The 26,100-nt window shown below is 41.5% G+C and overlaps 2 protein-coding genes across 3 annotated transcripts; one reads left to right on the top strand and one right to left on the bottom strand.

The window, feature by feature from the left end:
• The first annotated feature begins 373 nt into the window (after positions 1-373).
• On the top strand, positions 374-13,024 carry ical1 (islet cell autoantigen 1-like). Its single transcript, XM_061785188.1, has 13 exons — positions 374-540; positions 1,844-1,875; positions 1,943-2,096; positions 4,510-4,582; positions 4,670-4,793; positions 4,869-5,067; positions 5,142-5,267; positions 6,450-6,548; positions 6,621-6,703; positions 9,244-9,290; positions 10,781-11,059; positions 11,130-11,225; positions 11,300-13,024. The coding sequence occupies exons 2-13, from the start codon at positions 1,868-1,870 to the stop codon at positions 11,413-11,415; spliced, it is 1,404 nt and encodes a 467-aa protein (XP_061641172.1). The 5' UTR covers positions 374-540; positions 1,844-1,867; the 3' UTR covers positions 11,416-13,024.
• A 3,408-nt stretch (positions 13,025-16,432) lies between these two features.
• On the bottom strand, positions 16,433-25,630 carry fam117ba (family with sequence similarity 117 member Ba). 2 transcript variants are annotated; one of them, XM_061785166.1, is made up of 8 exons: positions 25,194-25,629; positions 23,693-23,927; positions 23,538-23,621; positions 22,879-22,989; positions 20,380-20,523; positions 19,591-19,801; positions 18,999-19,119; positions 16,433-17,135 (listed from the first exon to the last, which is right to left on the bottom strand). In XM_061785166.1, the coding sequence occupies exons 2-8, from the start codon at positions 23,711-23,713 to the stop codon at positions 16,910-16,912; spliced, it is 918 nt and encodes a 305-aa protein (XP_061641150.1). In that variant the 5' UTR covers positions 23,714-23,927; positions 25,194-25,629; the 3' UTR covers positions 16,433-16,909. The 2 variants fall into 2 exon arrangements, with proteins under 2 accessions (XP_061641150.1, XP_061641159.1); XM_061785175.1 differs by lacking the exon at positions 23,538-23,621 and having other exon boundaries at positions 25,194-25,630.
• Between the last annotated feature and the right edge of the window lie 470 nt (positions 25,631-26,100).

The following is a 26,100-nucleotide window of genomic DNA, read 5'->3' as shown; positions in this document are numbered from 1 at the left end:
ACAGATGCCCCTGATAACACCGTTGAGCTTTGGAAAGGGGGGGATCACAAGGAGTCATGTCAGATAAGGAGGGATATTTCTTCTTGGCCAGGAACTGTCAGATGCTCAGGCCTTCGTGAACAGACGGGTTGTCCTGCCACAACTCCTGCCACAAATTACCCAGTTTCACTGAATGTTATTCACTCCACATAATGTAGGCTATATATTTTTTCTTCTATCTCTGCCAGCAACGTAGTGACAGGCAGAACAATTAGAGGTTCTTCAATGAAATGGCACAAGGTGCATAATTGACAGGTATTTCGACTTTTTGTGACATTTTTGTTGGGTGTCCTCCCATAGAGCTGTCTACGTCACGGCTAATTTGAATATCCTGTTTCTCTGACTCACACAATGATGGATATCGCGAGAGGACCGTAGGCAACCTCTTATCATAGATGCTGCACTTGAGGACCAATTGAACATAAGAGCAACGTTTATTTTCGCCTCGCTAAACTGATGACTCTCAACTAAGGACTTAGACTGTTTGCCTGCGCGTTTATCGTAAGTTGACAAAGTTTTTTTTTTTTTTTGACGTAACAGCGTAGCCGCTAACTTAGCTAGCGGTGGTGCTAGCACACCATATCCTTTTCGGGCAGGGGTCCGAATTAATTTCGATTATTAACCGTCGACGTGGCTGAAGTTATTGTGTTCTAAAAGTAGACATCGGGAGGAGTACAGTGCCCCCGACTCCAGTGTCTGTGAAGCAGCGTTTGCTGGAAGTGAACACCTGCTTTGACAGCCAGCTGTTGTCAGTGTTCGAGTAGCACATAACATACTCGCTCACAATTATTTGAAACAACTGTTCACAGTTCAGCTCTATGAACAGTTGAACACGAAAACGAAAGATGAAGAGTTGGAGGCAGACTGAAGGGTTTTGTTTCCCAGTAATAAACGGGGCCACAGTTTATACAATGTAGCTGAGGAAGTTTTGTTAAACTCCTAGGTGGGTGAGAATGTGAGAGGTGCGTGGTTCTCTGTCACTGTCAACGCAGTGATTGAATGGCTGTGAGAGGCTGTAGTTTACTGTGACCCTGAAAAAATAACAAAATGAATTCCTGAATTTCTTAATGACTCTTCTTAAAATCCAAGTCCTCAGGATCTGGAAGTGATTGGACTGACAAATGAATAGCTACTGTTCTAAACAAGCTACATATTTTTTTTTCTTCAATCTAGTTTAAAACCAATTTAATTCAATTTTATTTATAAAGCGCCAAATCAGAAAAGTTGTCTCAGGGCACTTAACAGGTCTAAAACCGCAGTCCTCACTTATTAAAAGACCAACTGAACCGCACGAGCAAGCACTAGGTGAGTAAGGCGACAGAGGCAAAGAAAAACTCCTTCTTTGGAAGAAACCTCGAGCAGACCCAAGGCCAGTTGGGTTAGAGAGTAGAAAAGGAGAGAGACAGTGAGTGAGACAGCAACAGAGATAGATAGAAATGGATAGTGAGAGAGAGAGGTGCAGTTTTTGCTTGCACCTTGTAATGCACAGACACCTATTACTGGGAAGGGCAAGAGAGAGGTTAGCGTCAAAGGGAGATCAGAACAGAGAGACAAGAACATGCAGACAGACTACAACTGTTAAGCAGTTCAACTAGGAACCAGACTAAGGTGGAGAACGAGCAACCAATCAGCAAGGGAAACAGGTTGGAAACGGGTACAGTGGGTGATGGTACATGAAACATGGAACAATAGGTAGCAGAAGTGTGAGAAATATTACAACATTTGACATAGCTGTCTATCAATGGCCAACACTCGGAGAGTGGACTTTTCCATTAATTAAGTGTCATACCTCTTATACTTGCAGAGTGGAAAAGACCGGTATCCAATCATGGAGGGGTATGTATTCATCAATTTCAATAGAAAACATTGTCATCAAGAATGGTAAGACTTTCTCTTGCTGCAGGTTTGTCGGGGAACTGCTCGGTGAAGATAGCTCGGTCGTGGCACGCATGCAGCAGAGGTTTTGGAAGACCAAGCAGGTGCTAATCAAAGCCACGGGCAAGAAAGAGGACGAGTATGTGGTGGCCTCTGATGCCGACCTGGATGCAAAGCTTGAGGTACAAAAATGATGGAAAAGGGTGCCACAAATAAACAATAGAGACTCAAAGAAAGTATTTGTTTTCGTTAAAGATTTACTCTTGTACAAAAGGTAGAAAAATACCAAACAAACATAGTTCACTCAGCCTGGTGCTCTAAATTTTCTTCACTTTTTAGTTGTTAGATAGCAGGTTTCTAAAAATAAATAAATAAATTACTCAAATTCCCACAAAACTTTGTAGAGAGGTCGGTCTCGGCGCCATAGGCGTAATTCCGGGAGGGGGACATGGGGGACTTGTCCCATGCACTTTTTCAGAAGGCAGTTTTGGTCCCCTCCAGTATTTACAGTCCAAATATCATGTTACACAGTAATAAATAGAGACACGACAAGCACTATGACCACACGGAGAAAGTGCTTTCAACCATCCAGAAATGCCTCCTAATATGAGGCGATCAGAACTAAGAAATTTATTGCAACTCATAAAGGTAAGACTTATAGTCTAAAATTGTTGCTGGCCAAAATGATGAATCATGTAACCAGCCTGTCAGACCAGGCATTAATGCCAGCTTGAGTTGATTGCATGCTTCTAGTTAACCTTACCACAACACAAAACCAAGCAAGCCCGCAACACTAGCCTGTCATAATAAATGTTATTTATATACTGGGCTGCTGAAGTGTTTCATATTCCTCTCCATTGCTCCTTGTTGCCTTTAAAAATCGGAATATGTGATGCATTGAAAATGTTTAGCTTCAGCTAATTTTAGTCCCTGGTCAGGCTTAGAATACAATGGACAAAATAGGCTCAAAACAATTAAAAAAATATAATTGATTTATACAAATCATAAGTGGGTCATAGATATTCTAGTTTTTCTTTGACCAATGACCAGCATTAAAATACATTACCGTAGTGTTCATCAAAAATGAGGCACATGTGGTATCCCTAAAAATATAATATTTATTATTATTGTAAAATACTTTAACATTATGCACAGTTGCAACATTAAAACTGCACTTAAATATAGAGAAGAAAAAACTACCTAGTGATTCAAATAAAATGTATTGCACATAAAAGTTAAATAAAATGTTTTCCTAAATAAACGTTTGAAAACAAATATGCGTACTTAAAAGTTAAATACAACCGAACTGTAATTAAAAAACGTACTGTAATGGATTAAAAAAAGGTTGAAGCCAATGTAACACTATGCACAATTTAAATTGTATTCACTATGCACAATTCAGTGATTGTTTCACATACGTATCACTTGAGGGAGGCCGCACCATACCACACCTTGACAACCACTGCTCTAGGCTGTTGTTGTTAATACATAATTGTTCTCCATGTGACCCTCAAAGTACACCTGATTGATGCATTCTACATTGATGATAATAATAATAATAGCGCCAACAACAAAAACAATCCATCCATCCATTTTCTGAGCCGCTTCTCCTCACTAGGGTCGCGGGCGTGCTGGAGCCTATCCCAGCTGTCATCGGGCAGGAGGCGGGGTACACCCTGAACTGGTTGCCAGCCAATCGCAGGGCACATAGAAACAAACAACCATTCGCATCTCACAGTCATGCCTACGGGCAATTTAGAGTCTCCAATGAATGCATGTTTTTGGGATGTGGGAGGAAACCGGAGTGCCCGGAGAAAACCCACGCAGGCACGGGGAGAACATGCAAACTCCACACAGGCGGGGCCGGGGATTGAACCCGGGTCCTCAGAACTGTGAAGCTGACGCTCTAACCAGTCGTCCACTGTGCCGCCCAACAAAAACAATAATAATACTAATTTAAAAAGTGCGTGGTGGGTAGCACCCCCCCACCTGCACGCAAACACACACACAAAATATTTGTCCCCCCACCATACAGAGATCAAGTGTCAAAGCATTTTTCTTTTTCAAAGCATCTCATTGTCCGCATTTATCTTTACGAGGACTAGCCGTCCTACATTGTAATTCATACACCTTGGTAGAGGTCTTCGTGCTACCGAGTGCCATTCTGTTGTTTTATTTCAATATTTTAAAAAGTTTATTGAAATACACTGATGGAAAGCTCCTCGCAGATTTGGAGACGTAAAAGAAGCACAAGACACTCAGTTAAGTTACCGCCGTTACTGTTTCTCATTTCATTTGATTGCTAAATACTTATGGCCTAGAAGTGTTTTTTCATACAAATATTCACTGTCATTAAGACTTTAGTACTGTATTAGTGTATGTTAGTGCTAGAGTATGGCGTGTTTTGACTTCCGTACAAATTTGCAGCCCTAGTAACAGAACAAGATTATAAACCGAGGACTCCTTGTACTTTGTGTCTGCTCAGGCCAAGTCATTTTTGTGTAACAGACAAGCATATGTCAGTTAAATCATTACCTATTTGCTGTTGGTAATAAACTATCATAGTCAGCCCTGGGTCTCGTTTGGCCCCCGCAGTTTTTCCGCTCAATCCAGTCCACCTGCACCGAGTTGCTCAAGGTGATCGAGAAGTACCAGCACAGGATCACGCGTGAGTTGAGAGTCCCTACGAAAGCAAAGCTTTAGTTCCATCCAGACTAACAATAGCAAAGGCCGCCAAACTGTTCATTCTCCGCAGGTTTGTCCCAAGAAGAGAACGAGCTCGGCCTTTTTCTGCGCTTCCAAGCCGAGCGCGACCGTACCAAGGCTGGCAACATGATGGACGCCACCAGCAAAGCCCTTTGCACCTCTGCCAAGAAGAGGTTCGAGGCACGAAGCTGCTTAGACGGGGGCATACCACAGTGTACATTTAAATGAGCTTTGTTTCTTTGCCACAGGATGGCGCTCTGTCCACCGCTGAAACGTTTGCACCAGGAAGTTGAGACTTTCCGGCGACGTGCCATCACAGACACGCTCCTGACCGTCGGTCGCATGGAGAAAGCTCGCACCGAGTACAGAGGAGCTCTGCTCTGGATGAAAGACGTCTCTCAAGAACTCGACCCGGACACTTACAAACAGCTGGAAAAGTTCCGTAAGGTAAGAGCTGACTTACCCTATTTGGTCCTCGTTTGGGGGCGGTGGTTGGACTGAGCAGTTTGATGTCTTGGCAGGTTCAAGGCCAGGTGAGGGCAACAAAGAGCCAGTTTGAGAAGTTAAAGAATGATGTGTGCCAGAAGGTGGATATGCTTGGTGCCAGCCGCTGCAACATGCTGTCGCACTCGCTCTGCAATTACCAGGTTGGCCCAACTGTATCTTTTAGTCAGGTCAAGTTTATTTATGTAGCGCCAATTTGCAACAGAAGTTATCTTGTAGCACTTAACCCATTGAACAGGTAGAGAACCACATTCTTACATTATGTATATAGTGGCACCGTGAGGTCCAAGTTGAATTCGTTCTGTGACCACACTCACAACTCAAAGCACTCATATCTCAAATCATCTTTCCCAATTGAAATAAATGGAAATGCCATTAATCTGTTTCAGCCTCCAAAAAGAACCCAACAAAAATGTTATAATTTATAGTGCTCTATAATGTTGTACATGATAAAAACATGTAGTAATAACATCATTAAATACAATGTAAATAATCAAACAATTTTTGCATCTGATTAATTCATTGGGCAGTATCATCCAGGGGAGACGGTCACAATTCCTCTCAGTAAGATGCAGTTATTAGTTGTTTTTTGCAATATATGTCTGTGAGTATTGTTAGGTTGTCTGGCTACATGTGGTGCGCCAACATTTGTATTGAAATATCGGTCGCTTAAAGGGTTATGTATAACACTGCACAACCGATGCTGTTTGTTCTCCCACCTATGGCATTTTGTATTGTTTGTTAGCATTTAGCTAAGCAGCCTTTCCTCAGGCAAAGCTATGTGGTTATTTTAAATACACAATATGTCTTTATTTGTTTTCTTTAGTTTGACAGTAAACCTCACTTGGGAGTGGCGATAAACAGCTTAAAGCCTCTTTTTTGAAGAAGAAGAAGAAGAAGAATTGTTTACTATCTGGGAAACTGCTGCTTGTTGAGAACTGTTGAGTTGTGTTCACTGCCACCATACAGCACTCTTATCTCGGCCGATAAAGGGCTTGTATCTCGAAAAACTGAACCCCACATTAGCATGCACTTGGTGACAGAGGCAAGGAAAAACTCTAAGGAAGAAACCTCCAACAGAACCCAGGCTCTGTAGGGTAAACGTCTGCATCCGCTGGTTGGTTTGGCACATGGAGACATGGTCGAGGGGCAGAAGGTAGATAGAGAAAGCAAACTGAATAGAGGGGCGAGGGACAATAGAACAATGGGCACAACAGGGGCAGTATCAACAACAGTAATAGTCCGTCCCATGATGACAGCAACAGGTGCACTTGTACAGAAGTATTTATTCTTCAGTATTTCACACACATTCGCTGTCCCTGCAGACCACTCTGCTTCAGTTCTGGGAAAAGACAGCCCAAGCCTTGTCTGGCATCCATGATGCCTTCCAAGGGCACGTGCCCTACCAGTTCACCACACTCAAGGTGGGTAGGCGGCATTCTCTCAAAGATCTAGCTTTCTAGCTTTGTCTTTATTACTCATCCAAACCCTGGCAGGACTTGCGGGACCCATTGGAGCAAACAAACGTTGCACAACAGGGAGAGGAAGAGGAGAAGGTTCTACAGGGAAACACAGACAGGTGGAGTATCTCACCCATGTTATTTTCATCAAAACAATTACACTCACTCACAACTTTATTAGGTACCTGGCACAATATAATTAGATTCAATTCTAGACCCACATCATAAATTCCCTTTATTGGTTATTATGGCAGATAAAAATGCTCAGTTTTGCGGTATGAATTTAACAATATTATTATCAAAATCTCACTAAAACACAAATTGCACAAGGCGAGTGGTGAAAGAGTATTTATTGGAAATCTTTGGCCAATTTGTTGGCTGGCTGGCTGGCTGGCAAAAAAATTAAAAAGACAACCAGTTTCTGGAAAAACCTTGTAATGGCCAAAGAAGAATCATGTAAAATTTGGTATAGACCCCAGAAAAAAATGCGCACATCGCAGAATTTGTTCCCAATTTTTGCTGTTTGAGACTATGGCATGGATCGTGCAAACTACCACAAAATTGTAATTGTATGGTCTAGCTTGCTCACTAATGGATAGAAATACTGAAATACAGTGCTCCATATTTGTTACCAGCTTTGGTGGAAGTCTGTGTTCCACTGAAACCCATTCTAGTTGTGATGCTAGTTTACGGTGCTGTCGAACTTATCTACATACATAAGAGGGGCTTAATATTATGAACACATTTCAAAATCACTTTGCTAAATGTGGACAGAGGCGTGACAGTTGCCTGTTTTATGTGTCAGTTTGTGATTGACAGGTAATCATTACTGGTTGTTCCCTGTCTCTCACCACACAACCCGAAAATCACCAAAAATTCTCCCTCCTCCCCCTTTAGTGTTTTTCCCTTGCCTAAATTGCCCATAGAATCTGTTTGTGTGTGTGTGTGTGTGTGTGGTGTGCGTGCGTGTGTGCGTGCGTGCATGCATGCGTGCGTGCGTGCTCATAAAAAGCAGTGAAAAGACAATTTCCAATTATTACAGTGTTAGTACAATATTGGAAACTTCAATGACTAATGATCTCATCTGATTGTGCGCTTGTACCTGTACAGTTGAAACCAGACGTTTTCATACACTATATAAAAAGACACATACGCTTTTTTCCCCCTCACTGTCTGACATGAAATCAGACTAAAAATGTTATAATTATCAAAATGATCTCTATTTGCTAAATCCCAGATTAATGAGAGAAGGATTTTTGCCACGGCCATTTAAAAGCCTAGACAATTTTTCATTTTCTTCAAAGTCAGAAGTTTACGTACATGTTCAAAGTCAGAAGTTTACGTACATGTTTTTAGTACTTATGATTGCTTTAAAAGTGCATGACTTGGGTCAAACATTTTGGATATCCTTCCACAAGCCTCTTACAATAGTTGGCAGGCATTTTGGCCCTTCCCTCCAGACAGAAATTGTGGAACTGAGCCAAGTTAGTAGGCCAGGTTTCTTGCCCTTTTTTTCAGGTCTGGCCATAGATTTTCAATAGGATTCAGATCAGGGCTTTGCTACGGCCATTCCAAAGCATTGATTTTGTTATCCTTAAGCCACTTTGTAAAAGGTTGGCAGTGTTCTTCGGGTTATTTGGTAGCAAATAAGCTAAACTTCTTACCATGCTTCTTACATGTATCGTTTATGTTATCACGAAGAGAGGGCGAGGAGTGGGTACGAAAAGACAGGAAAGCATGATGCTAATTGCTAAGCTATTGTGTCATGAAGTCTCAAAACACTGAAATAAGTGATTGGGAGATACAGTACACTTGTCACATAAGTCTGGCTGGAACCACGGTGGCGCAGAGGGAGTAACCAAGTTTCCATCCATCCATTTTCCGTACCGCGTAGCCTCACTAGGAGCCTATCCCAGCTGTTTTAGCGCAAGAGGCGGGGTACACCCTGAACTGGTCGCCAGCCAATCGGAGTAACCAAATTTGAACAACAAAATAACAAGTCAATTAACAAATAATTCACAGCCTCACAAGACTCCCTCTGAACCGGAAATGAATTAATATGTCACTGGAGAAGTCATCTGAGAACGGCGTCAGGTCAAAGGTTTATTATTATTAATAATATTTGTAATATAAAATAATATTTTTTTTAGTCCCAGAGTGGGGTAATTTCCATCATTTCATTTCATTATGGGAAATATAAATATATAGAATAAATAGCATGCAAGAGAAGACATCTATACAAGTACATTCACAAAATAGAAATTTAGACTATTGTCCATGCATACACTATCCAATTCAATCTATCAGCAATGTTATTTGTTTGTTTGCCAAAAAGAGTGCTGAGTTTTAATTGACTTCTTAGTTTTTATTAATCTGATTTAATAAACTTTTTTTTTTTCTTCAACCAAGGTTGAAACCTTTTAAAAGGCATGTGCTTGCACCTCTGTAAAGTATCACATATTGACATTGAATTGCATATATGAAAGTTTAAAAAACAAACTCTGGAACGTAACCCCCACGATAAACAAGGGATTACCGTAGTGTATGTAAACTTTTGTTTTCAACTGTATTTTTAAAAGTTGCTCCTAAGTGTATATGCTTTGGTTGTCCTTAAATATATTGTTATTGTTCAAAGTACACTTGTTTTAATCCTCCCTAGTCTGGTGTGCTTGGATGACGAAGCATCAGGAGGTGCCGCTGACACAGGTATGGAGGCTGGTGATTGACAGCACACTTATGTAATATCCGCTTGTCACTCTCTGTTAAAAATCACCTGGTTATGGGGGGCGGTTGGTTCTGTCTTATACAAATGCAGAGTGCAACTTTTGTTACAATGACGACCTGTGGCAGAACTCGAGCGTGCGACAAAGTGAGCAGCTATTTAGTGTTGCCAACTTCGACAATAGACAGCCGTAGACAGACTAGTTTTCAGAAATGGCAAGAAAATAGATTTGCTTGGTTCACACTTGATGAGTGGGCAGACCTTCCAGAGACCCAACTACAGTGATACCTTGATTTATGAGTTTAATTTGTTCCGTGACAAAGCTCGTCACTCAATGTACTCAAATATCCAATCAATATTTGCCATTAAAATGAAGTGGAATACCATTAATCCAGTCCAGCCCCCCCAAAAGATTTTTTGTTAGCTGTTTTGAATTAAGAATAAAAGCACTGTATTGTGTAAGAATATAATAAAACATAATAATATAAGGAAATAAACTGGTTTTATACGGTATAATTACTGTTTGTTGGGACAAGTCAGAAGTTACAACAACTATGCCTAAGGTGAGCGCCATTAAGGGCGTGGCCCGGTGAGTGAGATCCGGAATGTGGTCGGTTAGTCTCTGTATGAACGTCAGGACGTGAGGTTGGCTTAGCTGCTGTCGAGCGTTCTCATTTTGTATTTGCATGTTTACGTTTCTCCTCTTCATTATCAGATAAAAATAGATTTTGCATTATTAAACACAATAATTACCTGTGAGATGCAGGTATTTTTGTCCACTTGGGGTCGCCATCCTGACATTTACTGTAGTATCTGTGATTTTGAGTGTTTTGGCTTTAAAAGGCGATGCCTGCCCTGTTGAGCGTGTAGACTGGGCTGCGTGTTGAGTGAAGTTGTGGCCGTTGGCAGCTCATGTATGAATATTCTTGTTATGCGTTTGTTTTCTTACTGTTTGTTCCGTAAAATGTTTGAAAGTGCACCAGCGGCTGTCTTATTTTTTTTTAACCACTTGGGGGTGTTACAATATGTTTCAGCTCGTAAGATACATTAAATTAGCTAGCATTGATATTTTACCTCGTGTCAGAGATCATAGATGTGCTGTTGTGGTACAAAAGGCAGTTAAGCCTCATTTCTATGTGTGAAAAGATCCCAAAGTGAACATTCTCTGTCAGACATGACTTTCTTCTGGCTCGCCACTAGCGCACCAAATTATTTCTCCACGAGTGGTGCGTGCGAGTAAGGTAACGTTAGTCGGTTGGAAAAACAATCCGTGGCAAAGATTTTGCTTTCACCTTTTTTTGTAATTAATTATTCTAGTTATTTGATTCATTGTTGCAGCCCTATGCAATTTAAAAGCAAAAAGATCGACCAGCTCTGAACAAAAAAAAAAATTGTATGCTAGGACACTCGTAAGTCAAGGTACGACTGTACTTCCAGACTGAATTTGGGAACTGACTTCTGCTTTATCTCAAAGGTGTTTTTCTGGACTCCACTGGCATTGACTCGAAAGCTGAGGATGAAGATGGTGAACAGGGTGAGATGGCTTTCCTCAAAGATCTTCTCAGCCCTGGCCCAGGTGCCACCGATGACTTGAGTAGCGAGTGGCAGGATGCTTTTGGGCTCTTTGACGCTCCCGCAAACGGGCCGCCGCCGCCGCCGCCAGGCCACATCGTCCCCCCTCCGCAGTACACCTCCCCCAGCCCAACTGGCTTCCTGCCTTCTCAGCTGCTGGATTACAGTCTGAGTTCCGCAGGTGAGCCGTGTTTCTCGACTGTTGGCAGGCTGACACTGCTCCTCCTCATCGCCATGTGTTTGTCTATCAGGCTGGTCAACACCACCTATGTTCCAAGCGCCGCCCCTTCAGCCTCCTCCTGCTCAGAACCAATCACATACACCGGCCTCAGCTTCTGTAGCCAATGGTAAACAGCAATATAAATCATTATTAGTATTGAAATAATCACGAGTTGTTATTAAAATGTGAATGTGGGTGTAGCTACTGCAGGTAAATCCAGAGACATGTCTGCTTGGTTCAACCTGTTTGCGGACCTGGACCCGCTCTCCAACCCTGACGCTATTGGACGCTCCGCGGATGAGCTCCTCAATGCCTGAAACTGTGTGTGATGATGTCGTAGTCATTTTTAAAACACAAATGACTGTTAACACTGCACTGCACTAGGATTGCGAAGGTGTGAAAAATGTCAGGAAATTTCCACAAGGTTTCTGGTAAATTTGGGGAATATTTCAAATTGGAAATGTTCTATGGGAATTACCGCAGTTATTGGGAAATAAGGGGTCAATTTATTGGAAAGGTATCATTTCCAAACGTTTTGTCATAAGCGGACATCCATTCAAAAAAGGTAGCTCTCCTTGCCCATATGTGAGGGTCCCTTCATTGCTCCAAATGTTTCCGATTGCAAAAAATCAACCAAGCGATGGCTCGTAATTAGAAAAACTCATAAGTCAGGGCACTTGTAAGTCAAGTAAATTGTCCCTGTACTTGCATTGTTTTGGTCAGGATTATGCTAAAATATAAACTATATTTAAGTTCCCAATTAAGAGCCAACTTTCAATTTTGTAAATGACTCATTTATTCACATTAATGTCCATAAATTCCCATGGAAAGGTTCCAAATTTAAACATTTTGACACATTTTGTGTTTGCTTTCACTCGTCATTCTGCATCTTGTGACTGCAGGGTGCTGTTTTTATTCTGGACACCGTTTCGGCTTTATCACACTCCAAAGAAGGATTAGAACATTATTACATAAAAATACATCGGCCACACCGTAGGTGATTGGATTTACAATGTAAAGATGTACCACCTGTTGCTAATCTGTAACCCCCATATAGCCTCCCCCAATACACAATAGATCTGGGGGTGCGACATCTAGGGGAGTTCCACAGGGAGCCCTTCAAGCCAGCACCGCTACTGCTCACTAGTAATCAGTGAGTCAAAGATGAAATAAAAACTTATTTAGTGGGTCATTGGTTGCAGACCAGTTTTGAGCTTGACACCAGGAGCGCCAGTAATAGATGTTTTACTATGAATAGCTTTATGTATATTTTTATTGATTACACCTTGATCTTCTATAGTTTACTTTAAAGGCGTGCCATCACAGTACATCCGCAATCCACTTTTGTTTAGGACTGAACCTTTTTAATCAGAAGTGTATGAAAGAATGCAATGAAAATACTGTATTGCTAAACTGCAAATTATGTATGGAGAGAGTCTCACGTGATAGAACTGTAAAACTTATATGGATCAAACATTGTTTTCCTCCCCAATTATTTAAAACATACAGTATCTACCAAGATTACCATTTTAAACTTGGTAATAAAAAGGTAACAGCGATTTGTCTCCGAGGAGCTTAGGGTACAGTGATTTTGAGATAATGAGGTCTGCATTTGTATGTCTGACTGAGTGCATCTGTAAGGCTGTGATGTGAAAGTCTTTGTGTTTTTTTGTTTTTTTTTCAAATTACTATTGTTATGACTACTGTATTTTAAGTAATTTCCACGTGATACAAGGACCACTTTTTGCTACATTTAGCTTTAAATATGTTCCTCTACTGAAGGTAGCATTTACTCTGTCGCTTGTTGTATATTGTTTATGCTTAAAGAATGTATTTATCGAATCACAAATGCTATATTTCATGTGTTTTATTTCACTTCAGGAGTTACAGGTGAAATCAGGTTAACAATAAACTGGACCAAAAAAGGTTGTGCTTCTGTGGTGTATTTTTGACACTTGGTCATTTCTTTTAGTGCATCTCCAATTGGCCCACGGTACCACATGCAATATGGCGATGACGATGTGCAAAGTGTAGATGATGTGTAGACGAGGATTTATTTTTTTTATTTTGGCCGATCATGTCGTGTTGGAAATTGAGGGTATTCTGTGTAATGTAAATAGTGGCTACACAGGTAGGATGTGACCTAGAGGTCAAAGAGAAATTCTGGAAGGAGCTTGACGAAGTAGTTCTGAGCATCCCAGACAGAAAGAGAGCGAGACAGTTGTGATTGGTGCAGATGTTAATGGACATGTTGGTGAAGGAAACAGGTGTGATGAAGAAGTGATGGGTAAGTTCGGCATCCAGGAAAGGGACAGATGGTGGTAGGCTTTGCAAAAAAGGATGGAAATGGCCGTAGTGAACACTTTCTTCCAGAAGAGGCAGGAACATAGGGTGACCTACAAGGGCGGAGGTAGAAACTGGATTACAATTTGTGCAGACAATGTAATCTGAAGCAGGGTTACCGACTGTAAAGTAGTGGGAGTGTGGCTAGACAGCATAGGATGGTGGTGTGTAAGATGACTCTGGTGGTGGGGAAGAAGATTTAACAAGACAGGCTGAGCAGAGAAACGTGGTGGACGCTGAGAAAGGAAGAGTGTTGAGACAGGTGGACAGGAGGAGCTTCCAGAAGACTGGACCACTACAGCTAAGGTGAGCAGAGAGACGGGCAGGAGAGTACTTGGTGTATCTTCTGGCAGGAAAGGAGAGAAGGAGACTTGGTGTTGGAACCTCAAAGTACAGGAAAACATTCAATATTTGTACATTGTATTGTAATATGTTAGAATAGTACAGGGACGTATGAGGGCAGCAGAACAGCGGTGAATTGTGGTTTTGGTGTGACAGAGGAATTTAAGGCGGAGGTGGGACTGCATCAGGGATCAGCCCTGAGCCCCTTCCTGTTTGCAGTGGTGATGGATAGGCTGACAGATGAGGTTAGACTGAAATCCCCGTGGAACATGATGTACGGATTAGAGACAGTGGCACTGAAGAGACAACAGGAAGCAGAGTTGGAGGTGGCGGAAAAGAAGATGTTGAGGTTCGCTCTCGGAGTGACCAGGTTGGATGAAATTAGAAATGAGCTCATCAGAGGGACAGCCAAGGTTCGATGTTTTGGAGACAAAGTTAGAGAGAGCAGACTTCAATGGTTTGGACACGTCCAGAGGAGAGAGAGTGAGTATATTGGTAGAAGGATGATGAGGATGGAGCTGCCAGGCAAGAGAGCTAGAGGAAGACCAAAGAGGAGGTTGATAGATGTCGTGAGGGAAGACATGAGGCGAGTTCATGTTAGAGAGGAGGATGCAAGAGATAGGCTTACATTAAAAAAAGGATGACCTGCTGTGGCGACCCCTAAAGGGACAAGCCAAAAAGAAAAGAAGAAGATATGTTATGTTGTTAACTGTTCACCAATCCTACGAACTGTGCTGAAGTGTTGCTGTTTCTGGACATCGGGGTGTCAACAAGATGGTGGATCACGAACACTGTAGTATTAAAGATTAAAAAAAATTCATAAATAAAGATTTGGCTTCTTTAACTGCATATATTTTATATATTTATATTATATAAAGCAAGGGAATATATTTTATTTCACACCTTACATAATATAATAGAAATATTGAGCGTTTGTGAAAATCTTTTTTTAAAAATGAACTTTTTTGTTAAAGGTCAAATGATTGGAATGGGCCACAAGTTCTTCATATTGGCGGTAACAGAGGCTAAAAGTCCAGTCATGAACTTAAACAATAATAATAAAACACATTATCGGAAGAAGACATTTTATTTCTTGCTTGATAAAAAAACAAACAAACCAAAAAATCTTCAAAGAAAAATCCAAATCAGGTTGCTGATCATCTTTCAGTGCACTGCTTGTCTCCTACACGTTCCCATCATTGAGTGTTGACTGTGAGGCGTTGACACACTTTGCAGCTGTGGCTTGGCGTGCACCCCTTTTCACCACAACCTGAGATGGATGATGACATTTGATAAATAAATACATTACTATTCACAATAATGATAACATGTAATTCACAGTACTCAGTGGCCCAATTAGATGATAGGGGCGGGGTTGACATACAGTATATCTGTGTGAGTGGGTGTGTACAGTTGTTCACTCCCATCAGATACATGTCTTTGTCAGCTGATACAATACGGCATATATTTACATCCCAGTACATTCCTATGGCACATGTAGCATGGAGGGCTGAGGTTCTCTCAAAATATTACAAATAGCGGTGTCATAAGATCATCATAAATTGGGTTCTTTGTGTGTTCTGCATTTTTTTCGGAAGCTGCAGTCATTTGCTGATGACGAGGAACTGTCCGAAAAGGTATCTTGTCAGTCTCAGTTCAAGGTGTTTGTTCATTGCCATGGTACCCACTGCCGTCTGCACTACAAGAATGTGGTGTGGGTGGACACGGTGGAGACGGACTCGTTGGACTCGGATGTCACGAGCAGACCCAAGAGAGAGGGGTTGGAGATAGGCAGGGTGGTACGGTAAATATAAAAAGTCTACACACCTCTGTTCAAACCTTCTTCCACCATTAATGTGATAAACAACATGTACAAATAAAAAAAAGAATAAGTCAGGAGGGCAAGACAAAATAACTGAAATGATGTTGTTGCACAAGTGTACACACACTCTTATACCAGAATGTGGCTGCGTTAAATGCGAGTCAGCACACAATGCCACCATTTAAAGTGCTTCTTATTAACACCAAATAAAGTTCAGATGTTTTGTGGTAGGCTTTTCCTGACATTTCTTTTGGCTTTTTATGAGAAGACTGATGGTTCTGTGCTAACAGTGACTGCTTTTTTGTTAAAGTGTTCATAATTGCTTCCACCTTGTCTAAGGCCTCAGGTCCAACTGAAGAAAAACAACCGCAAAGCATGATGCTGCCCCCACCCTGCTACACTGTAGGTATGGTCTTCTTTTGGTGATAAGCAGCGTTGTGTTCACACCTTTTGGTATGGGTCGAAATAGCTGTCAGCGTTAACGCAAAATCTTTAGGCTTCTATAATAGCTAAACTTTATTTGGGCTTAATAAGACGCACTTAAAATGAGTTTGAGTTTTGACTAGTTAATTCTGAACACAGCCACACCGCAGTTATCAGTGGGTGTGCACATTTTTACAACCACATTCTTTCAGTTATTGTTTTTTTCCCCTTCCACATTTGAAAAAAACTCAATTCAATTGAGTTGTACAGGTTATAGGCCACATCAATGGTGGAAAAGATTTTCAAATAATTTATCTGGGTCTTATTTTTTTGAAGAGGGGTGTGTAGAATTTTTATATCCAGTGCATAGCCACAAAGTTGAAAAAGGAGAGGGTGGCACAGACTAATGTTGCTTTGGCCTTTTAATACCGATGTATGAATCTCGTTGGCACCGCCCCCTTGGAACTTCAGCGGAAAGGTGGAGGTGCTACATCATTTTGGAAATGGAGTACTGTAATCGAAAATATCAGGCACATTTTTTTTTCTTAACTTTTACCCCTTCAAGTTTTGCTACAATCTGGCAGCACCATGGCCTTTTGTAGTGGAAGGCATATTTTATAGAAAGAAATAGATCGAGATACAAAAAAAGATATGTCTGTGGAAAGGCGTCATGGTATCATATACAGTGAAAAAAAATGATGCCCTTTTCCTTTCAAGACAATACGAATCAAATAAGACAGCAATGAGATCGGTTGTACGGAGGCGGAGGAAAAGGAGGTGAGGCAGTGGGAAGCGTTGTTTGAACAAAGACATCAGAGGGCTAGCATGCTGAAGGCCTTTTTTTTTCTTTTTCCAGAGCTTTAAGGTGTTTAAGGTGCTCGTCAGAAGCTCTCGGGCTCCTCCAGGAGGCAGGGCTGGGTGGACAGAGGCACCAGCGACGGGGACAGACTGCGCAGGCCCACCCCGGGGCGAAAGTTAAGGTCTGGGGCCGGAAGCAGGGGTTTGAGGATGCTGACGAGGCAGAAGGCGGAGCCGCTGTTGGGGATGAAGTTGACTTTGTTGCGGTCGGGACACAGGAAGGGCGGGACCTCCTGCAGAGTTTTGGGCCTGGAACAACCACACACAGGTGAACTTTATTTTCTGGTTTCGAAGTAATGAAGAAGAAAAACAAAAGCAAACTATGGAGCCACAGACATGACTTGGGAGAGAAAAAGGTTGTGGTCACATTATAGATATAGTGGGAGGAAAAGGTATATGAACCCTTTGGAATTTCCTACATTTTTGCATAAATTGGGTCATGTAATGTAGTCTCATCATCCTCTAAATCACAAGAATAAACAAACAGATTCTGCTTTCACTAATACTACACAAACAATTGTGTGTGTGTGTGTGTGTATGTATCTATCTATCTATCTATCTATCTATATATATATATATCCATCCATCCATTTTCTGAGCCGCTTATTCTCACAAGGGTCGCGGGAGTGCTGGAGCCTATCCTAGCTATCTTCGGGCAAGAGGCGGGGTACACCCAAAACTGGTCGCCAACCAATCGCAGGGCACATATAGACAAACAACATATATATAATTTTTTGATAGTGCATTCCATAAACATTCTCAGGACGGAGGAAAAAAACTAAGCCAATCTTTGGATTGAATAACTGGCTAACCCTACTTTGGCAGCAATAACCTCAACCAAACGTTTCCTGTAGTTGCAGATCAGACGTGCACAACGATCAGGATGAATTTTGGACCATTCGTCTTGACAAAGCTATTGCAGTTCATATCTGGTGTGAATAGCTCTATTGAGGTCATGCCACAGCATTTCAATCAAGTTGAGGTCAGGACCAGACTACTCCACAACTCATATTGTCTTCTTCTGAAGCCATTCTGTTGTTGATTTGCTTCTTTGTTTTGGATCATTTTCCTGTTGTATCACCCATCCTCTTTTGAGCTTCAAATGTTGGACAGATGGATTCTTCTGAAAAATATCTTGATAAACTTGTGAATTCATTTTTCCATTAATGATAGCAAGCTGTCCAGGCCCTGAGGTAGCAAAGCACATCCATACCAACATGCTCCCTTGATCATGCTTCACAGATGGGATAAGGTTTTGATGTTATTGTGGTGCGCCATTTTTCCTCCACACGTAACGTTGTACTGTATGTTCCTCCCAAACAATTCAACTTTGGTTTCATCTGTCCACAAAATATTTTGCCTGTAACGCTGTGGAACAGCCAAGTGCTAGTTAGCAAACTTCAAACGTGTAGAAATGTTTTGTTATTTTTCCAGACAGCAACGGCTTCCTCCTTGGTGTTCTCCCACAAAGCCCATTCTTGTTTCATGTTTTACGTACGGAACGGTAGATTTGTCATCAGAGATGTTGCCAGTAATTTCTGTAAGTCAAATTTCAAACAATTGGTCCAAAACATTTACGACAAATATATATCTTTGTTCATCTCTCTATGCTAGCGACATATAGTGACAGGCACAACAATTACAACTGCTTCCACTGCCCTGCAAAAGGTACATTTAACCTTTCTGTCCACCTGTTGGTATTCATACAACAGAATAATAGCTTTGTCTTCAACTAAACAGGCCCAGATTTAACACTGTGACCGAGCAAGTAGATGTGTGAGTAGATTGAGACGAGATAATCATTATTTCAGTGTGTATACTTTTTGTGACATTATTTTTCGTAGGCTGTGAGAGTTTTCTAAATAAGTGCCTTGACTCAGTAAAGGTTGGGAAACACCGCCTTATCATTTCTAGAGAAGGTGCGCTCGATTTGCTTACCCAGCTGCCCAGGAATAATGGAATTTGTATTTTCTGCACACATTATACCTACTTGGTGGCCACAAATTTGCATTACGTGCGGATGTTTATATATATATATATATATATATATAACCCACCATGTCATGTCTGGGCCTCTGGAAACAAACAAAAAAGACCAGCTGTTATACGTACAGGGACTCCTCAGACACTTTGACTTTCTCGCAGCCCTCTGGAGGTTCTCTCTTGAATGTATAACTGTTGTTAGGCCGCGGAGAGGCGGCGTATTTTGGCAGCGGGGAGCAGGGGCCCAGCTCTGGGAACATACACATTTTAAAGGTTAAAGCTGACAAGGCAGTCGTGGGAAGCAACCAAGTACAAATACTTTTAAAGTAGATTTTTCAGGTATCTGCACTTGACTTTAGTATTTTTCTTTTACTTCCGACATTTCAAAGTAGATATCTGTAGTTTGTACTACTTACTTTGTCCCGAGTCTAGATAAAAAAGGGTGAGTTGTGTCAGGAAGGACAATCGGTGTAAAACCTGTGCCAAACAAATGATGCGAGTGACTCTCTGACGGGACAAGCCAAAGGTCACAACAACTTTTGTCCTTGCATCGGTACTTTTTTTCCCTTACTTTTACTTTTTATCCTTACTTTTTGAATTAGTGCTTCTACTTTTACCAGAGTCTCCGTTTATATACGCGTTCCTACTTCTATTTACTCTAAGTACAGAGCGTGAGTACTTTTGCCAGTGGTAGCAGCCGCACGTCTGTGTGTCTCATCACCTTTGTCGTCAAAGGGGCTGCCACCGCCGACCGCGTCGGTGAGGACGGTGAGGTAGGACGGCGAGATGGAGTCGGGGCGGCTGCTGCTGTTGCTGTGGCTCCCGCTCAGGCCGCCCCCCGAGGGGGTCTGCGTGTCGATGCTGCGGGTGCTGCTGCTGCGCTGCGGGGGGAGGGGCGGTGGCGCGCGGTGCCCGTCGGGGACGTCCTGCGGCTGTCAGGCATAACACAAACAAGCTACAGTGTTCAGAATAATAGCAGTGTATTTAAAAAAAAAACGTGAGAAAACACATGGCTACTTCATAACTTTATTTTGTCGGTGTGGAAACAAGATGCCAGCATAATGGTGTGTTTGCACTTGTTGTCTTCTAGTATTTGGTATACTGTATACTGTCACGCCAAATTTGCTATCCAGGCTTTTAAGACTATGGCGGGGGAACACATTTACAACATGTGCTGGTTTCATCTTTAAATAAGAGCCACCCGATTGACACCTGTTATTGCCCAGCATAAATATCCTCACTAAGTGAACATGGCCTTTTCAATGAATTATTGAATTACACAGACTCAGGAGCATTCATGTCAGGAATGTTGGGTCTGCTGCTTTTCTATGACTCTACTCCACACACTATTTGCAATGTAGTGATATAATTTCTACCAATAACAGCGATTTATCTCGTTAGTCATCTTGGATTGCTATTATTTTGGACTGAATCATCCAGAAATGTTCATAAGTCAAGATGAAAACCAGAAAAAATAAAGAACATTGCTATGAATAATGATGTCACCCACAACAATGGTTTCATCCTTCTCAGGGGTGTCTCGGATGATGATACGTTCGATCTCCTGGTTGAGACCCTCCACACTGTTGCGGAAGCGAGGAGCGGATGACTTGGATATGGGGATGGGTATCAGAATGGTCTTGGGCATGGGTGCCTGCGGAACACGCACAAGACAAAATAGAGAGGCAAATACAGTAAACCTCTCCTATTCACAGGGTCATGAATAATGGAAAAAAAAAAAATATATATATAGCAACTAATTTATGCCCCCCCCCCCCCCCAACCCCCAAATTTTTTTTTAGAATTGCCTGTATTCTTATTTTAAACTTTACCACGAACACTTGACTATCATTTCAAACTCATCTTACAACATTACCCTAAAAAATAAATTGGCTTCCGGAAAAAAATGTCCAAATTTGTCTGAATTTCCATATTTTCAAAATTTTGTCAAAAGCATTTCCGTGCGACAGCCATAATCATAATCGTTAATAAATTATGGCTTCAATATTTGTCAGTTGAATTTCTTTACTACATCAACCTTGTAATGGCCGACGCAGTTGCAGCCTGAATAAAAGTACCAATATATGAGATTTCGACGTGCCATCATCAAAAATGTCTGTCTAAGGATTAATTCACCTTTGTCAATTCTGTTTTCAATCCTGGTAACAAAAAAACAAAAAAAAGTAAATAAAATAAAAAAAAATGCTAGTCTATTAAATCAGATTCATCAGATCTCAAACGTCAAAAGTAAAACTCAGCATTCAATTTTGCAAACAAACAAATAACGTTGATAGACTGAATTGAATAGTTTATGCATGGACAATAGTTTTGGTTTCTATTTTGTGCAATGTACTTCTTGTACACGTACAAGAAGTATATGTAATAAGAAGAAATGTAATTACATTGCATTGCATGCCATTTATATTGAATATTTATATTTCCTATAGCCACGTTTGCTGCTGAAACGATGCAAATTCCCCACTGCGGGACTAATAAAAGTTATCTTATCTTATATTACAAATATTTAATAATTAACAATAATAATATACTTTGAACCTGCCGAAGTTCTGAAGTGTACAGTGACGAACTAATTCATTTCCGGTTCAGATGCGGCGTCCTGTGCGGACATGTATTATTTTAGATTTATATCTCGAAACACGTATTAATTGTCCTGTTATTTTGTTGTCCAGAGTTGAAACGCCAACCGTGCAAACGCGGTTGCAGCCAAATAACGTATTTCAATGTTTTGCGACTGCTTGTAACGACAGCTTAGCGTTTGACATGGCTTTGACATCGTCGAGTAACGAGTCAACGTAACAAAAGACGTCACATTTGGCAACTCTGCTTACAGATGATTATGTGGCATCTTAGGGCGTTACAGAAAGAGCACAAAATTACGCAAATAGGTGAATAATAAGAAGAAAGTTGTAGCCAAGTAGGAAAACCATAAGCTCCTTCCTCTCTCCTTCTAGCCGTTTTCCATAGACCATCAAGAATCTTCAGTACAGGTAAAAGCCATGTTTAATGTTCAGTTATCCATTCGGCATTTATTTCTTTTATATTGATTGTTTTATGTATGTTAAATGTTTTTTTGCTAATATTTTGGAGTGCCTTTAACGGATTAATTGGATTGACATTATTTTCTTGCTTCGGTTTCGTACGATTCGTTATTAGTCAGACTTTTGGAAAGAGATTTCACTGCATGTGAATTTGTGAATAGCGAACCGCGAATAGGCGGCGTTTCACTGTACATCGTCACTGTCCAATGAAACAAGAATATAGAGCGACATCACTGGTGTCAAACTCAAGGCCCGGGGGCCAGATCTGGCCCGCCACATCGTTTTATGTGGCCCGCGAAAGCAAATCATGTGCGTCAACGTCTTTGATTATTGTTAAAATCTGTACCAAAATTTCTAATTGTCATACTTAATAAATAATGTTGAGATATTGCAAGCTTTTGTTGTTACCAAAGACCTTTTCGAGTAACTTGAACAAACTATTATCCTTGACCTCTGATTTCAAAACGAGTTATCCATTGATTTGTTGTGTACATCTAATAGTATGATGAGCTGATTTTTATGGTTGCACAGTCATAACAGCCCCCTGAGGGAAACCGCGACAAAAATGAGTTTGACACCCCTGATCTACATTAAAAGGCATTCAACCAGTTTGCTGGAAGTAAGACAGTTATTTAGTTGCTCTTTTAGCTGTAATGCACTAACGTGAGGACATATACAGTAACACAGTAAATCAATTTGTTCGCTCAGCAACAATGCAGTGTAAAATGTACTTACAAAGCCAAGCACGCTAAAATAATAAAGCAAAGCAACAGAACGTCCAAAAATGCCTGCGGCAGCAACCACTACACGAATTCTGCTAGCTTCCCCCTGCTGGCCGTTAGTGAGAATGCAGACAGTGAGTGCAAGAATGTGACAAACAAACAGGATGGCTTCAAAGCTGCCTGCATCAGGGGCTCAATCTGGTTCCTCACACCCACGCTAATGATCACCTGCGACTGCATGATGGTATGGCTGCCATTGAAGGGCGACTTGCGCTCTTTGTCCCTCCGATGACGGCTGCTCCGCTTGCTGCGCTGGAGTTGCTGACGCAGCTTGGCGATCTGAAAGATGTTCAACACGTTTTCAATCCGTGTGTTTGTCTGTCCAATCGCATTCTTGCCATACATTTCACTTAAATGTAGCAGCTTGTAACACAAGGCGTTTTAGTTCTACAAAAAAAAAAAAAAAGAGTTCATTATCCATTTGCAGTCGGTTAAAGTGTTGTCATCCGTGTTTACCTTAAAAGTTCAGTATCTCCACACAGCTAACATGGCTCCATCCGGAAGCTACTGTACGTATATGTCAGGCTAGTGAAGTAGTATCGGTGTCGTAGTATCAGGGCATTTTGAATATGATACCGTCCAAGTAAGGACGTACAGTATTGGGACTGATATTGATTAGAAATAGATCGATACCGATTATTAGTAGTCAAAAAGGCCGATAACCGACATTTGGAGCCAATATTTACTTGCATTTAATACAAACTATTTCAAAAAGCCAAGAAAAAATGTTACACGGATTATTCACATTGTTTTCTCCAAGTTTAAAACACTGTTGTTGCTTTCAAATAATTGTTATCTCTAAACTACAACAGGGAGAGTGCAGTGACCTCCTTGAGCTGGTCGGTGCTCCCGCAGGAGGCCGAACGCTTGTGAGAGCCTCGCCTCCTCTCATCTGCCCAGGCCCTGGGGGTCTGACACATGATCAAAACACAGTCAGAAATGTTCCTGTACACAGCACTCAAATAATAAACGAGCCGCTTACCTGTGTGGCCTTGTCCCTCATGTAGGAAAGGTGCTGGTGCTGGCAGTCGTCCTGAGGCCAAGGACCTTCCAGGTGAGCGCCAGCGGTCGCGCCCTGTGAGGGCCACAGCTGGGCGCGAGGGTGGGGGACGGACAGGAGAATGAGGGCGGGTCCGAGGGCAGCCGAGGGGAGGACGGATTTAGGATAAGGCCGCTGATGCTTTCGGAGGAAGAGGAGGAGGAAGAGGAAGGTTGTCCTGGAAATGTAAACATGTCATTTGTCAACACGGTAAGAGACAGGATGAACCCGCTTAGGAAGTCGTCTTGTACGTCGCGGTCCCAGATTGACGTTAATCCCGACGGGCATTAACACGGTTTAATGTGGGGGAGTAGGTAGTGGGGAGACTGGGAGGCCAGGCTGACCCTGATAAGCGTCTGATGCCACCACTTCGCTTCAGCATTTAAAATGCAAAGGGCGCATGGCTCTCAATTTGGCCGCAGTGTTTGGCCGGCACGTGCGTCGGTTGTTAGGCAACAAGGCCAATCACAAATTCTGCCCAGCTTCATTGCTGCATTTTGACTTGAGCCACGTTTGATTTTCAATAGACAGATGTATTTATTTGTATTTTTTTTACAATCACTAATAGTCAAATTCGACTAATTGACATCCATTTTTTCACTTGTAGTGCACAGATGTCCACTAGTGCCTGGTTTTTCCTCACTAGTAACGTGGTTATCCTACTATATTTATACCGTACATGCTATACAAACAGTGCAATACAACCTAGCACCCGACACTTTATCTAGTTTGTTCACTCATTACTTAATGTCTACTTACTGTTTTGCTATTTCCATTGTTTATATGAATATGTTATATACCTTGTACATATTGTGCATTTGATTGCATTTTTTTTTTTTTTTTTTTTTTTTAGACATCTGCAGTCTTGCTGCCAAAATTTCATTGTACCTGTATAATGACAATAAAAATACCTAATATTATCAGTGAACTAGTACAAGGACTGGGGCAAAAAAAAAAAGTACTCGTGCACTCTTTTTTTCCACATTAGTAAGACAATTCAGCACACTAGTAGAATGACTAGGGCACTAGTAGACACTCTTTGGCCTCACTAGTAGGAGGACACTGGCATATTAGGAACACTTACTAATGAGTCAGAACTGTGCACTAGTTGCCAACTGCACACTACTAGTACTACTAGTGACATAAAATTCCACTAGTGAAGAACTAGCACTCCTCTAGTCATACTAATGGCACACAGATGTCAACGAGTGCACGGTGTTACCGCACTAGTTATAGGTAGTAGCCTAGTCCTAGTAATATGCCAAAGTTATCCTACTAGTGAAGACAAAGAGGGTACTAGTACATGGACCTTCAAGCTGGGTATCAACGATATCGAATCGATATCGTTATGGAATAGGATATGAACTAAATGTTTTCCATACCTGATGTATGTGACAGATTCTACTAGTGCAGTCGCGTTTCAACGCTGCTGTGAGCGACTCACCTGCAAAGGTGAGCTGTTGTCGCGCGGTGCGCAAAGCAGCATGGGAGCTCGCCGTCCACCTAAAACGCGAACGAGGGTGGGAAATAAACGCGGAGAATGACGGCCAAATCGGTAACACATAGGCTGTCAAAATAGGCGCCGCTGGATATGGACGCAAGGTTGTTGTTTTTTTTTTGTTGTTGTTGTTGTGGTGTTTTTTTTTTTCCCTTCCTGTCGCGTTACGGGTGGCTTGCAAAAACAAAAATATGAAGAAAAAACGCTTCGCGCTCGAAGAAGAAATGTGGGGAAAGGAAGGAAGGCGCCTTTTGCATTCGGTGAAGGTCGAAAAAACACAGAAATGCGACGAAGGGACAGAAAAGACAGAAGATAGAAAGAAGAGGGCGGTGATGCTCGACTAGCTTCGCTTGGCACGACGGGAGGAGGACCAGTGTGCACGTCCAAGAAATACGTGCAACTTCCGGTGATGGCTTTCAAAATAACGTTTGTAATTTGTTCCATTCTGGTTCATAACAAAACAAACGCTGCAAAAGAATGACTCAATGTTACTCAATTTCCAGTAAACATGCGGAAAGTTTATTGGAAATGTAAGTAAAACGAGGGAATATTGGAAATACTCCAAAGCCTTCACTGGGAATGTATGGGAAGCAACTGACAATTGAAGGTAATTAGATGGAAAGGTATCATATTCAAGCATAAATATAAACATTTTTGTCTAAAATTCATTTCAGTTTTATTTGTAAGTACAACTTTATCAAAACTGTTCTACAGTTATTTACCGCATACCATTTTCTGTACCGCTTATCCTCACTATCCATGACAGTAAAATATTTGAGTGATTTTACAGTAATTAACTACAGTAACATTGATCATGTGTTTGTTACCTGTGGTTTGTTGAATGTTGCACTTT

This window comes from Phyllopteryx taeniolatus, chromosome 1 (genome assembly GCF_024500385.1).
Source record: "Phyllopteryx taeniolatus isolate TA_2022b chromosome 1, UOR_Ptae_1.2, whole genome shotgun sequence".
NCBI classification, from domain to species: Eukaryota; Metazoa; Chordata; class Actinopteri; order Syngnathiformes; family Syngnathidae; genus Phyllopteryx; species Phyllopteryx taeniolatus.
Note: the sequence above shows the minus strand (reverse complement) of the source record. Positions and strands in the feature narration are given on the sequence as shown.

Coding starts and splice junctions, on each gene's coding strand:
- ical1 (XM_061785188.1), top strand. Junction 2,097..4,509: donor ACCTGGATGCAAAGCTTGAG/GTACAAAAATGA, acceptor TGGCCCCCGCAG/TTTTTCCGCTCAATCCAGTC. Junction 5,068..5,141: donor AGCTGGAAAAGTTCCGTAAG/GTAAGAGCTGAC, acceptor ATGTCTTGGCAG/GTTCAAGGCCAGGTGAGGGC.
- fam117ba (XM_061785166.1), bottom strand. CDS start 23,713: ATGAGGGACAAGGCCACACAG. Junction 23,622..23,692: donor TGAGGGACAAGGCCACACAG/GTAAGCGGCTCG, acceptor ATCATGTGTCAG/ACCCCCAGGGCCTGGGCAGA. Junction 19,802..20,379: donor AGAAGGATGAAACCATTGTT/GTGGGTGACATC, acceptor TATGCCTGACAG/CCGCAGGACGTCCCCGACGG.